The following is a 14,557-nucleotide window of genomic DNA, read 5'->3' on the forward strand; positions in this document are numbered from 1 at the left end:
GCCAGCATAACACCTGGGTCTTCTGACAGGTTTAGGGAATATCTTGACGGTTTAGCTTACAAGTTTTAGAAAATACAGTGCTTAGTTCTGGTTTGAACTTGTTCATGGACTTTGGAGACCAAATCTAGCTCATGATTCAGAAGGAGATATTAGGGTTGCAAATCAATGCAACTCAGCTTCACGATTTAGCTCCAGTGCTGAGGAGAGCATCTGAGGGCTGGGGAGTCTGGCTGCGGGTCAACACCACTCAGGCCTGAGAAGGCTGAGTCCCACCACCCTGGAGGTGGTGAGGAGGAAGGACGAGGACTTAGGCAGCAGCTGCTCTGAGGGTAGGTGGGGAAATGGCAGAGCAAAGTCTCAGGGACAGGGCACCTGAGGTCTACCAGCCTTAAAGCCTCAGTCTCAGGGTAGAGGAGGAAAGCCAAGTGGCAGCACAGTCCTGATGGAAGGCTCAGCTGGTGTCATTGATGGGGGTCTGGGTGCCACCCAGGAGTCTCTCATGTTCGCCCTCCTCTGCTGGGGCCCGGCTCCGAGACAGACGGCTTAGCAGTGGGCGGTGCAGCCCATTGTACAGGGCAGTGCCTGTCAAGAGGATGAGGAAGCCGAGGATCTGCAGGGAGTGGAAGGTCTCCCAGCCCAGCACTAGGCTCAGGGCCCAGATGACCACAGTACGCATGCTGTCCAGCACCATGCGGGTGGTAGCGCTCAGTTCCTTGGTGACACTGATGCCAGCAAAGTTGAAGAAGGCAATGCTGCTGATGTTGCCCAGCAGTGCCAGGGCGATGAGTGGTTGCCGGCCCACCTGGCAGAAGGCATCCAATGCATCCTCCAGCGACTTGCGAGGGTTCCCACTGAAGGAGCCAGCAGGGATGTAGTACATGGGCACTAGCAGCAGTGAGAGGATCACGAAGCCAAAGAGGCCTGTGGGAGTGGAGGGAGGGCAGCACGTCACTCTCCATCCCCTCCCCAGACTCTGGCAATGCCCTACCTAAGTTCTGGTCATTCCTTCCGAGCAGCTCTCATACCGCAGGTCCTTCCTTTCAGGGCCCCCACCCACTCCTAGAACCAGTCCCCCATCACCTCCCCTCAGGAACTTACAATGGCTCAGTTAATGGCTCTAGCTGCCCCTCTCTCCACTTTAATCCAGGTTTTTTTTTTTTTTTTCTTAACTGGACCTTTCATCCCCTCGCCCCTCACTCTTGCTGCTCCCTGGGGTTTCACTCCACGTGCCTCCCCCAGAGTAAGAACTATATTTTAATAATCTAGAATACATGTATGCCAGCCTACGTATGTGCACACACTTTAACAAAAGAATTTCCACATGATAATAGCTACCCTGACCATGCACAAAGGTCTCTGACGTTTTCTAATCGATTCTATTCACTAAAAAACAATTAGTACACTGCTTTCACAAGTTTGGAAAAATAGCTCTCTATTCAGTGAGTGCAACTGGTCCGTGACTGGAAGCTTGTGCCAGGATGAACATCAATACACTGCTTTGCTCATACAGTCTTGCTAAGAAAAAAGAAAAAGTAATGGAAACACACAGTCCATTTAGTGACGTGGTTGATTTAGCTGATGTACATTCTGTGAAGGCTCCATATCTCACTGTGAATCAGTAACAAACAGCTCCTCGATGGACAGGCATTGTTCATGGACCACACTTAGGTATCACTGTAGTTTCCATCTTTTAAAGCATAATTTTGATAGTCCCTTCCCTGCTCAAACGTCAGTAATTCCTCCCTGCTTGTTATTTAAAGTTGATCACCCCCTTGCCGGATCTTCCTGCCTAGTTTCTGATTACTTGCCCAACATCAAATCTTTATCTCACCTAAACTGTATTCCTCACTGGTTCCCAAACTCATACCCAGATCTCCATGTCTGCTGTCTGGAGTCCCCTGCTCCCCACCCTTGCCCGCTGAAATCCACAGCTCGAATGCCATCTTCCCTGCCCCAAGAGACTTGGATATGCCTGGCAAGTGACACGGCACCTGAGCACAAGTGGTCCCAGCTAAAGTGCACTGTCTGGCCCTTTCCTGTTGCTGGTCAACTCCAGACAGGGGCTGACATCTCACTCACCTCCATGCTCTTCCTACCTTAGCAGCTGGCCCAGTGCACAACAGGTGCCAGTATTTGCTGATCCTTATCTGAAGGGAGGAAAAAATGGAGGCAGGGGCCCCACCCCCTTTCATCCCCTCGCCCCTCACTCTGTGCTGCTCCCTGGGGTTTCACTCCACGTGCCTCCCCCAGCACTCCCTCCCCAGCCCCCATACCCACACACCTTCGGTGCCAACTGCCCGGAGTGGGTGCACGTTGTGTTTGTAGACGAACTTCTCCTCTAGCACCATCTGGATGGCGACGATGATCTGGGCCATGATGATCAGCAGGTCCCCTGTGGGGAAGGAGGCTAGGGTGAGGCCAGGGCTATACTGAGGCTGGGAGAGAGGGAGGCAGGCACAGGGCTGGCAGCTGGGTGATGAGCCCAAGCAGGGGAAACAGCTCCCACAGGGATCTAACACCACACAAAGCCCTGACCTTTGCAGGGCACCACGCTGTTCAATAGCACAGTCACTCACCCTGCGCCAAATCTCCTTGTCCCTGAGGGGGAGGCCCTGTCACCTGTTTCTCTTATGGAGAGGGTGAGGGTCCAGAGGTTGCCCTCCCTACCTGTGAGCTCACAGAGGGGGAAGCAGGTCTTTTAGGAAGCAACAGGCTTTGAGATGGACATTTCTGGCTTAATCCTGCCTCTGAGTGACCCAGGGGCTGAGGCTGCAATGCTTCCCTCCTGGGACTGTGAGAATGCACAGTGCTTAGTGCAAATGGTAAGTACTCAATACATTCTATGCTATTTCTTTTCTTCTCCCCAATCCTGCACAATCTGTGTGCATGTATGGGTCACAACACAATCGACCAACTCCTTGTCATACCCGTTCTTTATACAGGTATGACAAGGAGTTGTGCTCTCTTGTGCTCCTTGTCACTCTCTTCCTTGGCGCAGCTCTATCCCTCTCTGGTCTCCCCTACACTGTCCTGGTCACTTGGATACCTGGTGCCTGCCCAAATCATCTCTCCACCACAAGCCCCCTCCCAGGGCCTGACACACGTCAAGCATGGCAACAGTTGAATGACTTGGTGTAGGGCTCCCAGGAAGACCGACAGGATGGGGTCCTCTGGGCCCTGAGCCTGGGCCGCACCTGTGATCACTTCGCTGAGCTTGTGCTGATCATTGTGCTTGCTCAAGAGGTCGGCGAGGCCCACGACCACCAGCCCTGCGATGGTGGCAAGGATGCCCAGCCACTGGCTCAGTGCTAGCCTCCGCCCCAGGAAGGCCACTGATAATAGGCCTGTGAATATGATGACTGCTCCCCGCAGCATCTGGAAGCTGGAGGCACTGGTCATGTTCAGAGCTAGGAGGAAGGGAGAGATGCATGACTGTTAGCTCCAGAGGACAGGGCCTGTTTGCTCACGGAGGTGTCCTCAGTGCTAAAGACATGCCTAGCACATAGGAAGTGCTCAATAAATCTTTGCTGAATGAATACATATACGTGCGTGTATGTGAGAATGTATGTAGGGGAGGGGCATGGGTAGGGGGAAGAAGACATGTGGTGGCAGTTTCACCTATGGGTCCCATGAGCCCTTCCCAGCCTGGCCTGGTACTCACCTACATACATAATACTGGTCCCAGTCATGTCACAGAGGGCTGGGGGCAGGAAAAGTAGAGGGTTGAAGGACTGCTGGGGGTTCACGCTGGAATCTGAGTGTCCCTCAGCTCGACACCGGAGGAGGTAGAAGGCAGCCAGGCAGGAGAACTCTCCCAGGAACATGCCCACTGCCTGCAGGGAAGAGACCCTAGGGTTTTAATGCTGGAAGGGACCTGGGGAATCAATCTTCACAATTTTTTTTTTTTTTTTTTGGAGGGGTAGGGGCACCAAAACCTTTCTTCAAACCAGAGTTTACCTAGAAGCCCAACATGTAAACAGACAAAAGTAGAGCTGCTGTGGGAGTTGAGACGGGCCTCCTAGGTCTACCCTAACCTCCTGAAACACTGTGACAGAAACCCGAAGGTTGTGTAGAACCCTGCTTGAAAACATCAATCTAGGGTCACTTCCAGTCAAGTTCCAGATGGGAAAACTGAGGGCCAAAGAGGTTGAAAGACTTACTCAAGGTCACAAAGCAAGCTGCCGGCAGAGCTGAGGCTAAAATTTCAGTCTCCCAATTCCCAGGCTAGGTCTGAGGTCTCTTCCATATATGGTGTCTGTTTTGTCCCAGATGGGGTCTGGGTTCCCAGTGGATGAAGAGGGGCAGGCTTCTGCTCCCGGGGTTGATGTTTTCTTAATGTGTTCGACTTAGATGTGGTGACGGCTGGCCTCTCAGTGGCCAAAGCATGACCATGACTAGGGCTCCCATAGCCTCCTACACAGGATTGTGCCTCTGCCTCCTTCCAGGGGCCAACTCTGCCCTTAGCCTGTTGTGGGGAGCTAGAGAGAGAAGTGGATGCCTCTTTGGGGAACAGAGGAGGCTCTGTCCCTGGGTCAGGAAACAGCATCATCTCCCAGGTCTGAGGTGTGAGAGACAGGAGGTGGGAGGGATGGGGCAGGTACCTGGAGGAAGGGATGTTGGAAGCTGTGTTCCTTGCTCCCTCCACAGCCCTCAGCCACAAAGTTGTCTGCCCACCTGCAGCAGAGAGGGAGAAAGTTAACCTTGGAAGTATGGCAGGACTGGAGAACCTGGTGCTTGCCGTAGAACCTTGCCCCCCTCCATGCCAAGAGGCATAAATTCTTTGATGACCCGGCCCCGGAGTGGGGCTCTCTCTAAAAGAAGTCAGTCTCTATACAAGGAGTCTTAGAGTGGGACCCATAGTCAGAATGTAGGGGGCTGGGGCCCTTCATTTCCACTAACCTCTCAGTGAAATTTAGGATTTCCTCTAAGCAGTACTACACTCCCGGTGACTTCATCATGTACAGAAATCACAGACAACCGCATTATCACATTAGAGTTGTTGCAGATATTGTAAAATGTCTTTTATACTCATCACTAACTACTTCAAAATTTCAGTAGACTCAACGCTTATAATTTAATGTGTTAAGATGCATATATATATATATATATATATATATATATATATATATATATATATATGTACATATATATATATTACTATGTCACAATTTTCTTTTTTAAACGTTTTAATATTTATTTCAGTAACTGGCTTCTTTCATAATCCTGTCTTTTATTTATGCATTTTAAAACATTAAGAAGGTCTACAGGCTTCACCAGACCACCAAAGGGATCCCTGGCACAAAAATAGCAAGAGCCCTGGTCTGTGGGGATACTCAGGCCCTGGGAAGTGGCCACCTGCTGCAGACCACCTGGTCATTTCACGTAACCTGAGCTGTTCGGAAGGTTTTACTAACGCCGATTCTGAAGCTGGGTGGCCAACACTTAGACCTACTGGCGCACCCTCTGCTGCAGTGCCCAGCAGATGGAGACGCTGGTGTAGCGCTTCAGCAGCTCCTACCCATCATTCCAAACCACCTGCCATCTGTGCACTAAAGCGCCCTCCCCTGAATTTCATTTTTGCTAGGCTTAGTTCTGCTCTCTGGAGTCCAGGCTACTCCCTCTTTCATTTGAAAGCCCTTCCGATATTTGCAGGCTTTTTAACCTTCTTCTGAATCGTCTCATTTTCTGGTGAAACAGCCCCAGCCCATCCTTGCTTTTCACTCTCCTGGCTGCTGACTTCTGGAAGCACACTGGAGGGCCCAGGCCCAGAGCCCTGCCTGTGTGATCTGGCCCCGACTGAGTTTGGCAAGACCATGGCCCCTCCCTTGCCTTAGGCCTAAGGCCGACATTTTGCCTTAGCTGACTAAGCTCTGACGGTGCTAGCCACATTACACTGCTGACGCAAGTCAAACTTGTTGTCAACAAAGACCCAGAGTCATTTCCTGTGGGTCACTGACTTGCTCTGACTGTGCCACCCAAACGTCATAGGGAGTGGATGTCTCTGAAGTGCAGGACTCGGGACTTCCTCTTATTAAATATTTTTCTTTGGTAGTTTCAAGAGCAGCCACAGTGTAGTGCACAACGCTATGCTACTGGCTTCCCTCTGTGACAAAGCTGAGCTCTCCAAGGACCAGGGCTGCCTTCTGTTCACTGGGTCTGTCCCAGCAATACATAGCGGGGGCTAGGTGGTGCTAAGCAGTTATGTTCTGGGTTTGACAAAGATCTTGTAGAGCTCTGGCTTCTTTGTGCTAGAGTTTAGGAGGGGAACAGGGTGCGTGCTCTTCTTCATATCATAGGCAAGGGCACGATGGCAGGACGCTGGAAGTGGGGAGGGCCAGATCACGGTGCTGGGGCTCCTGGGTAACTGTAATGGCACCCCAGGCTTCTGAGGGAGTGGCCAGATCTACTCAGAGATCTGAACATATCCCAGGGCAAGAGAAGAAAACAGGGCTGTGGACAATCTATCCCACACTGGGAGACCCCATCTGCTCCTGGACATATGGAGAAAGGGGGGGCAGTCAGGAAGGCTTGTGGTCCTTGAGAATGGTAGGGCCAAAGTAGAGTTGAACAAAGAGATGTTCCAATATGACGGCCTGGGAAGTCAGAAATCTGGCAGCATGCCTGGGTCAGGGGACCTGGCTGTAAGCACTCTGTCTTCACTAGGCAAGAAAAGCAGCCCCCACTACAGACCAGAAACCACTCTCTCTTGGGCGTCATGCATGTGCCTAATATGTTGCAGCCTCTGGCTCTTAGATCCTGTGCAGGACAGGACATGAGACATGGATACAGACCACAGACCAACTGTATGGCTCAGCAGGCAGACTTGCTCTAGAATCCTGGCTTGTTTCTGTAGAAAGAACCCTCTGGGAGAGCTCAGGAGAGGCAACTCAGCAAAACAGAGAAGTGAGGATGAGTGCAAAGGTCATGCTTCAGCAAGGGCACAGAGCCAGCCTTAGCAAGTGGCCAATGAACAGGCACAGGCCAACTGCCCAGGAGCAAGTGAGCAAGTCAGAGATGGGAATTCCAGGGCTGATGCCAGGGCTCCTCAAGGAAGGACAAGGGAAGTGCCTGAGAAATCTGTGACAGTCAACTGGAAGTCCAAGGCAAGGACTACTTTCCTTTTGTGGGGTGGGGCAGGCATGGATGCCATTTCCTCATCCCAGTGCCATACTCAGAGCAGACTGGTAGTGGTGCCACCAACCGCACCACACTCTAAGCAGCTTACAGTAACAACTCAAACCTGTATGGCCTTCTGGTTCCATATTCACTGTCATTTGAGACAGCATGACCTCAGCACCCAACTCCATCCACAGCTCTCTATTGCCTACTTCTGGCACATAATAGACACTCAAAACATATCGGTTGAATGAATGTGACCTCCAGGCCCATACTACAGGCCAGAGGCAATGTTTCCAGAAGCCCTACTTCCTAGCCTGATGTGAGGCGCCCCCTGTTTGTGGAACACACTGGGCCCAAGGGGGGCTGTGCTGCCTCTGGGTTTGGGTGCTTTGGGGGAGCACTGACCATAGGGCTGGTCCTGCCTGTCCCTTCCCCTGGCAATCTGGGAGGTCTCTGCTTACTTCACAAGGTGGTTCTGCTTAAACAGGCTGGAGGGCTAGAAGAAACGCTGGCAGTGCTCCCAGTTGGTGAAAGAGGATCCCCTTGTAGCTGAGGGCCTGGGGCAGGCCCACTGCTTAGAGGATTGAGTTTCAGCAAGTTGGGCTACCCTACCCAGCAGGGTCTGGAGGAGAAGATGGGACTCAGGCACCTTGGGGCAACAGGAGGTCAGGTTTCTGGTGTTGGTCCTGCATAGGTTTAGGCTCATTATGAAGGCATGGAAAGACCACAGCCTTACAGAAAGAAACCTAATGCCATCGAGTCAATTCTGACTCACAGTGGACCTATGGAATGGAAATGAATTGCCCCATAGGGTATCTAAGGCTGAATCTTTGTGGAAACAGACTGTGTATCTTTCTCCTGTAGAGCAATTGCTGGGTTTAAACTGCTGACCTTGTGGTTAGCAGCCAAGTGCTCAAGCACTGCACCACCAATCTTACAGAAGGAGAAGCAAAACATAGCCATTTATCTGGGTATGATAGCAGCATTCCTTAAGGTGGGATAGCACTTTGCTGTTTACAGAGCATTTCACAAACAAACATGTTTTTGTAGATGCAAAATTTACTGAGCACAGCCTTTGTGTCAGGTGCCACAGCATGTCTCATTTCAACCTCCTAACAATGATCTTCCTTTTATAGGAAAGGATGCCTGAGGTTCAGGAACATTTGGTCAACAATGGGCAGCTCCAGGGCTAAAGTCCAAGTCTGCTTGAGTCTAAGTTCAGAAAAGTCAGCAGAAACATGGAAAATCAGACTTTGGAATCACACAGACTAGACAAGGTATAGTTTTCTCATCTGTAAAATGGGGATGATGATGACAGAATTGATAAGAGTTATAAATAATATAAGATACATCAGATCTGGCATGTAGCAGACAGTCAATAAAAGTTCTTTTCTGCCTCTTCTCCCCTTTTCCCCCTCCCTGAGCAGGAGCCATCACCCCCGGGGTCAGTTTGGCCCCAGCTCTGGCTCAAAGCATGCTGCTCCACTCTGAAGTTCCTGGCTGAGGGTCCATTCTCTGGATCTTGAGGCAGAAGCTGCTGCAAGGGCCTCAGGGTAATTAATGCTCTTGCTGAACCAGTAGGAAAAAAAAAAGTCATTATCTCAAGAAACCCAAGGGACAAAAAGAGTTGAGGAACAATGGGCTTGTTAGGTGCAGACAGGGCGAGCACCTAGGATCTCAATATCCAATTCCATACCCTTTCCATGACACTTTCAAGTTCTCTTACTACCTTCTTACTCCAGATCCTTCTCCCTGCCCTGGTTGAGGTAAGGAGATGGTCTGCCCTGCAGCTGGACCTTTCATTTTCTGCAGATATTGTATCCTAGGGAAAAGTCATGGTCCCCAGGGCAGGAGGCCTGCTCCTTTCAGGTGGTCCCTGGGCCTGGGCAGGCTGGGGGATGGGCTCCCCTTGCTGGACAGTGAGTCACTCTCTGGTACAGCCTCTGCCCCGTTAAACTCAAAGCTCAGCATGTGCAGAGAGTTGCGTGGGTACATGTGTAGGCTGGGAGTAGCAGGCAGAGACTGAGGAAGTGGCTGATGTGGCTGGCTCAGACTGATTAGCTATATGTCCATTCCCTGCAGAATCTCTGCTCTGCCATTTCCTCTTGCCTCTCCAGCTCATCAAGCCCAGTGAGTCAGCTTCTACTGCAGTGGGATCTACAGAAGGGCCAGGCAGGCTCCACTCTTTGGAGTGTCACATTGCGTGGCCCTGGTTTACTGTGGTGATAAATAAGCCCTTTCACCTCTATGGATTAGAAAATCTTCCTCAGTAGAGCCTACACTGTGGCTGGGAACGAGGTGGGAAAGGGATTACCATCCTTATTTCCAATGATGAGGCTCAGAAAGGCCAAGTGACTGGTGTAACCCAAGTGCTTCCAAGCCTTGTGCTTCCTCCACTCTGTTACACTGCCTTCTTGGTTTATGGCTTTCTTGAGTTGGCCCAGAAACCCCTTTGAACCAACTCTCCCAGGCCAGCTCGCAGAATCCAAGGGTCGGGCAGCTGCCCAGGGCAAAAGAAAGAGCTGGCACAGAAAGGCACCAAAAGCCTCTTCCTGGATAGAAGCCCAGTGGTCCCAGGCCTCCTGCCACTTTGCTGGCAAGGTCTCTGACCTCTGTGGGGCCTGACTGCTGGAACAGGATGAGAAACTCACTCCCATGGCTCCTTCTTGGGTGGGTGGACCCCACAGTCTTCAGAGGCTTAGGAGGTGCTGAGCCTTACCCAGTGAGCATCTACATGACTGGCTCTTTTCCCAGTAGAATTCAATTGGGTTCTATCAAGAGAATGAGGCTCCAAACTGGCACAGCCCAATGTTGGACACTGGCTCCGGTGGACATCACTAAGCAGTGCAGGAAGAGAAGAAATGCTTTGGTCTCAATGAGATGTATCAGCAGAAGGTCCCAGGGAAGTGGAGAGAAAATACGCATAGAAAGGAGAAGCAGCCATTTCACAGGGAAGAGCCATTTGTCAAGGCCCAGAGATGGGAACAAAAGGCCAGCCTGAGGGTTGGCTTTTCCTTTGGCAGGCATGTGACCTCTGGTCCCGTCCCGCCAAGGCAGGACCCTTTCCCGGCAGCCAATCCAAATCTGCTGAGTGGGCACAGTGGCCTCTGAAGTGGAGATGTAATCTTTGCTCCCACTGTAGCAGGCAGCACATGCTCATGTGCATCCTCCCAAGGACCCTGGGAGGGAAATGTTGCTAAGCTCGTTTTACCAGACAAGGAACTGCAAGAGGCTTCTGGAGGCTCTGAATCTGAACCTCAGCTCCAGGGGAAAAACAAGCAGGATGACAGCAGGACCCTTGGGCTGGGACAAGTGAGGCTGCTGTTTAATGCCAGAAGAAGCGCAGCCTGCAGTCAGGGAGGATTATAACCACCAATACAGGCATGTCTGTGTTTCTCTAACAGAAGAGGGATTTCTAAGTACTGTAGTTTTATATGAACAGGACTGAGCTAAAGTCTAAGACCTGGGTTCTAATGCCAGCTCTGATATCAACCAGTTGAGTTATGAAAAGACACTCCTCTTGTGGCCACCTATAAATTATGGGAATCAGACTAGATAATGCCCATGTTCTAACAACTCTAAACACCCCGAATAATGACTGGAAGAGTCCCCAGCCTCACACCCCACTGGTGGTTAAGAGTATGGATTCTGGACACTTTGGTTCAGATATAAATTCTGCAATTTAGTAGCCAAATTGAATTTGGGCAAGTAGTTTAATTTTTCCATACTCGTTTCCTTATCCAGTGACAACGAGTATACCTACTTCATAAGGTTGTTATGAGCTTTCAGCAAGTTAACACATGAAAGGACCTGGCACACAGTATGTGTGTATCAGCCAGTCAGCAGTCAGCATTGGCACCCCATTCTTGTTTGTCTGAACCTACCGGAAACTGCAGGTCAGAAACGTGGTTTCAAATTGCCTATGCACACCGGTATGTACACAGCTGCTTTCCCCATGATTGTGCTGAGTGCCCTTCTCACAGTTTGGCCTTAAGACAGTATTAGGGTCTAATTCTGGGGCTCATCTTGGGGTGAGGATATTCCTGACAGGCCCCACACCAGGCTGAGGACAGAGGACAGGATCAAAGGTTGGATTTCCCACCTGGGAGCTTCTTTTCTTGCCTCTTTGGCAGGCCTCCTAGGGCAATGCCTCTGGCAAATGAGGATCCTCTGGTTTCCTACCAGATAGGTTTGGAGTCAGCACAGTTTACCCCTATAGTAATCCACAATCTCAACTCTCCTTGGGCCTAGCCAATCCTGGCAGACTTTTAGCCACTCTCTAAGCACCTGATTGAAGTTTTGGGTGGCAGAACAGATGTATGGAAGGCCTGCTGTGCCGTGTTCAGATTCTAACCAAGACGAGAGTCCTGAGATTGTGTCTCCTTTATAGCTAAGTGCTCAGCAAAAGCACCTGCAGGAAGGTACAGGCTCCAGGACACCACGCCTCTCCACGTGACACAGCTGATCAGGAAAACATAAAGCTCCACCAACTCTGCCCTCCCTTTGGGGAAGAGAGAACATTGTGATTGTCACATGTGTATGTATCTGTCTCCTTCACCTTAGAATGTGAGCATCTCAAGGACAGGGACCTTCTCTTGGTCACTTCTGTCTCTTTCCCTGAGCCTGGATGGTGTCTCACACACTCTAAGTACCTTATACCTGTCTGCTAAACTGAACTGAACACTTCTTTCTCAGACCTCTCTTCAGGAGTGTTTCTCCCATCACTGATGGAGTATGCTAGATACAAACACCTCAAAAATGGATAAGGCATGGCCCCTTCAAAAGGTGCACAGTCTCTCAAAGTGACTAACTCTCCCTGTGCCAGGGGCCTGGAGCACAGTCTGAGGGTGGGAAAGCTTCTGTTGGGAGTAACCACACCTGACTCCCCCTTGCTCTCTGGGTGGGAAGGACCCAGGTGGAAGTGAAGTGTGTCTGGGAAAGGGCCACTATCTGCTATTTTCCACATATACACTGGAATCAATTCTGAGAATGACCACACTCTGGGCACCAGGGCACTAAGAGGGTGAATTGAAGGGACAGGAAGACCTTGCCCTGAAGTGAAGGGCACAGAAAGAGATAGAGAGCTGCCAAAAGAAGGCGCTGTCTCCTGGGACTCCCAGCAAATTACAGACAGAAAGCTGTCTGTCCCTCAGTCTCATGGCAGTCTGGAGCCCTCAATCCCCAACCTCCTGAGGACTGTCCTCACTGTCCCACTAGTACCTCACCATCACATCAGAGCTGAACTGCTCAGTTGCCCTCCCTGTCTAGATTAATGACACTGTTCTCCCAGGCTAAAAGCCTGGAGTTATCATTGTCTCTTGATCCTGTGCATCGGGCCTACTGGCTTGCTTCTGTACCTTGTCTCTCCCACCAGTCCCTTCCAGTCCAGCCTCTCTGCCATCTCCTAGTTCACCTCATCACTACGCAGCAGCCTCAGAGTTGTTTTCCTTGCACCAAACTATTCTTCACGTTGACCACCAAGTTAATCATATTGTTTCCCTCCCCCGACCAACTACATCACTTCTAACATGTCATTCCTCTGCTCCATGACTCCCTCCAATTATGGGATAAAATCCCACACGTGGGAGCATTAAGTTTCTTGATGGTGTAGTGGTTAAGGCATTTGGCTGCTAACCCAAAAATCAGAGGTTCGAACCTATCAGATGCTCTGTGGAAGAATGATGGGGGCAGCCTGCTTCTGTAAAGATCTACAGCCTTGGAAACCCAATGGGGGTCACTAAGAGTCAAAATTCACTTGATGGCACTGAGTTTGGTTTTGGTTTGGGTTATAATCTGACTTAAATCTGGCCTTGGTCCCTGGCTCTATTTTACAGCAACGTAAGGAAATACAACCTAAGCTTTAAGGCCCTGTTCCAACCTCTTCTCCATGAGGCGCCCATGGGACACTCTCTACTCTGCCCCCGCAGCTCATCAGGCTCATTGGTCACTGGACCTGCACCGCCTCTATTGTAGTTCTTAGCTCATGTGCACTAATCTGGGAGCCTGTGTTCCTGGTTCACAGCTCGAGAAGGGCGGGGTTCAGGCGCAGATACCAATGTTAGGAGGGACTTGGAGAGAAACTGACCCAAACCTCGGGTTTAAAGGAGAGGAAACTGAGGCGAGAAGACGAGAAGTGACTCCCTGAGGTTAATCACATGCGACTCATAGCAACCCATCCTTGGGTTTCCAAGGTGGTATCTCTACAGAAGCAGATTGCCCAGTCTTCCTTCCGAGGAGTGGCTGGTGGGTTTGAACCACCATCCTTCTAGTTAGCAGTCAAATGCCTTAGGCACTACGCCACCAGAGCGCCTATTAATTACATTGTGTTGTTGGTGTTATGTGCCCTCGAGTCGGACCCCACTCACAGTGACCCCTCCTTGGGTTTCCGAGGCAGTATCACTACGGAAGTAGATTGCCCCATCTTCCTTCAGAGGAGTGGCTGGTGGGTTTGAACCGCGAGCCTTCTGGTTAGCAGTCAAGTGCCTTAGGCACTACGCTACCAGAGCTCCCCCATTAATTACATTAGCGAGTCAAAATCGGTGCTGGGCTAAAGCCGGGGTTCGTATCTCCCAGCCCAGAGCGCGGCCCATCTCATTTCCTCGGCCTCGGACTCTTTCGGTGGTAGGTCCATACTACGCATGAACAGATCCGAGAAACCGGGAGAGCCGGTGAAACGATGCTTTCATGGTTTTAGAGTTACTAAAACGAAGGACCAGGAGGGTGCGTGGGGGTCGCACGCGCAAGTTGCAGCGGGCCCAGCCAAGCCCCCTCTCCTCCCACGGCCGGGCCCAGACTCACTTTGCCGAGAGCGTGTTGATGGAGCCGGTGACGAGCATGAGCCCGGCTAAGAATAGCTGGTACTTGGTCCACGCCATGGCATCCGATGCGGGGTGTGCGAAGTAAACTGGACCCAGTGACCCCCGCGCTGGTTGGAATCTGCAATTCCCCACCCGATCACCCGGGGGTCTCTAGCTCAAGCGCTTCCGGGCGGGGTGTCACGTGATACAAGTGCCGGCCCCGCCCCACGCCGCCTCGCCCCGCCCCCTCGAGAGGGCGCCTTGCTCAGGCTCTGCCTTGCGGTGGTGGGCGAAGTACCGTGCCTAAACTATCTGGGGCAATTTGTCGCCAGGTCAGAGGGTAGAAGACGGGTGCCTAAGGTTGACTCTGAGTAGACACGAGCCATCGTTTCCCCTTTTGTAAAAGCGACTGATGAGACGATGCAATGAGGTGTAGATGTTAGAGCTTTCTTTGAAGCGTTCAGGGATTATTACTGGGAGACAGGCCCTTATGAGACGTTGAGCTGAAGGATGTCAGAGACATTAAAAAAAAAGGTGCATTGTGGTAATTTCCTCTTTACAGGGAACCAGGGATCCCAGCCCCACTGTTGCTGACATCTTTCAGAAAAGTGGAATTGGAACCTAATTCCATGTCCTATGGA

The 14,557-nt window shown here is 51.1% G+C and overlaps 1 protein-coding gene across 1 annotated transcript; it reads right to left on the bottom strand.

Moving 5' to 3' along the window:
* Positions 1-451: 451 nt before the first annotated feature.
* Positions 452-13,994, bottom strand: SLC35F6 (solute carrier family 35 member F6). Its single transcript, XM_007938906.1, has 6 exons — positions 13,918-13,994; positions 4,602-4,674; positions 3,662-3,833; positions 3,195-3,407; positions 2,282-2,392; positions 452-921 (listed from the first exon to the last, which is right to left on the bottom strand). The coding sequence occupies exons 1-6, from the start codon at positions 13,992-13,994 to the stop codon at positions 452-454; spliced, it is 1,116 nt and encodes a 371-aa protein (XP_007937097.1).
* Positions 13,995-14,557: the final 563 nt, after the last annotated feature.

The sequence above is a fragment of the Orycteropus afer genome, unplaced genomic scaffold, assembly GCF_000298275.1.
Source record: "Orycteropus afer afer isolate SDZICR_OR568_19922 unplaced genomic scaffold, OryAfe1.0 scaffold00054, whole genome shotgun sequence".
NCBI lineage: Eukaryota > Metazoa > Chordata > Mammalia > Tubulidentata > Orycteropodidae > Orycteropus > Orycteropus afer.